This window comes from Brassica oleracea, chromosome C3 (genome assembly GCF_000695525.1).
Source record: "Brassica oleracea var. oleracea cultivar TO1000 chromosome C3, BOL, whole genome shotgun sequence".
NCBI lineage: Eukaryota > Viridiplantae > Streptophyta > Magnoliopsida > Brassicales > Brassicaceae > Brassica > Brassica oleracea.
In genome coordinates, this window is record NC_027750.1 from 41,952,359 (window position 1) to 41,953,752 (window position 1,394).

Sequence of the window (1,394 nt, forward strand, 5' to 3'; positions counted from 1 at the left end):
ATTGTGTTTCTATCTACCTGTTTGAGTATTGTGTTTCTCTCTATCTGTTTGAATCTTGTGTTTCTCTTTATCTTTATGCATGACAATGTGAAGTTTTCTTACATTTATTTATGACATTTTCCTTCTATGAAAAAATATTAGTATTTATTAACTCTTTTTACCTTCATGCTTGTGGTAGAATTTCAGTATTTGAATATGATATTGTTTAACAGGTTTACTTGTTATTTAGCAGATATGCGACGAGACAACAGCATTAGATACATTCGCATTGCTAACTGAGGATGGTGATATGGACTTGTTAGAAGAGGAAGAGCTCATGTATCATATGCCAGAAGATGTTTATGGAGTTACAAATCTTCCTCCTCTTCCTCGACAAATGCTCAGAACAAACAAAGGTGGAGGTTGGCGCCGTGTTCAGCGCCTCATGTTTGAGAGTGACAAGCAATGTTTTGACATCTTAAGGATGAATCAATGTACTTTTAAGAATCTGTGCTTTATGCTACGACAATACTACAAACTTGAAGAATCACAAAACGTCTATCATGAAGAGAGTGTGGCAATGTTTGTTGAAATGGTTGCACAAGATTTAACAGTTCGAGCTTTAGCTGAGAGATATCAACGTTCAGTAGATACGGTGGATAGAAAACTAGATCAAGTTCTCTCTGCTCTATTAAAGCTTGCTGCAGACATCATTAAGCCATCAATAGGAGAGTTTACTACTCCAAGTCCTGTTCTAGTAAACAATGATAGGTAGGTTCTTGATATAATCTCTCCACATTGTTTCATTAAGTTCTCTCTCTGATCTCTCTTTTGTTTACAGGTACATGCCGTTTTTTGAAGACTGCATTGGTGCTTTGGACGGAACTCACTTACCTGTTCGTCCTCCGTCTGATAATCCGGAACCGTACAGAGGCAGGAAAGGAGAACCGACAATCAATGTTCTCGCAATATGCAATTTGAAAATGCGATTCATCTACGCATACGTGGGAGTTCCTGGTAGAGCTCATGACACGAAAGTTCTTACACATTGTGCGACACATGAACCCTTCTTCCCTCATCCACCAGATGGTAAGTACTATCTAGTTGATTCCGGTTATGTAGAACTAGGTATCATTTTGACCAGTTTGCTAGGGGAGGACCACCAACAAACTCTAGAGAATTGTTTAAGCGGAGGCATGCTAGTTTACGTTCTGTGATTGAAAGAACATTTGGTGTTTGGAAAGAGAAGTGGAGGATTTTAGATAGAAAACATCCGAAGTATGATGTTATAAAGTGGATGAAGATTGTGACAACAACTATGGCACTTCACAATTTTATTCGAGATTCATCTGATGAAGACCGTGATTTCACTTATTGGGAAACAGTAAATGAGTATGAACATCATGGTGACCAAG

The 1,394-nt window shown here is 38.1% G+C and overlaps 1 protein-coding gene across 1 annotated transcript in view; it reads left to right on the forward strand.

The window, feature by feature from the left end:
• Positions 1 to 1,196, forward strand: part of LOC106330648 — a 2,018-nt gene extending 822 nt beyond the window's left edge. Inside the window, exons 3-4 of the mRNA XM_013769087.1 lie at positions 303 to 750; positions 821 to 1,196. Of these exons, the coding sequence (XP_013624541.1) occupies positions 303 to 750; positions 821 to 1,196 (824 nt within the window). The remainder of the gene's footprint in view (positions 1 to 302; positions 751 to 820) is intronic.
• Positions 1,197 to 1,394: the final 198 nt, after the last annotated feature.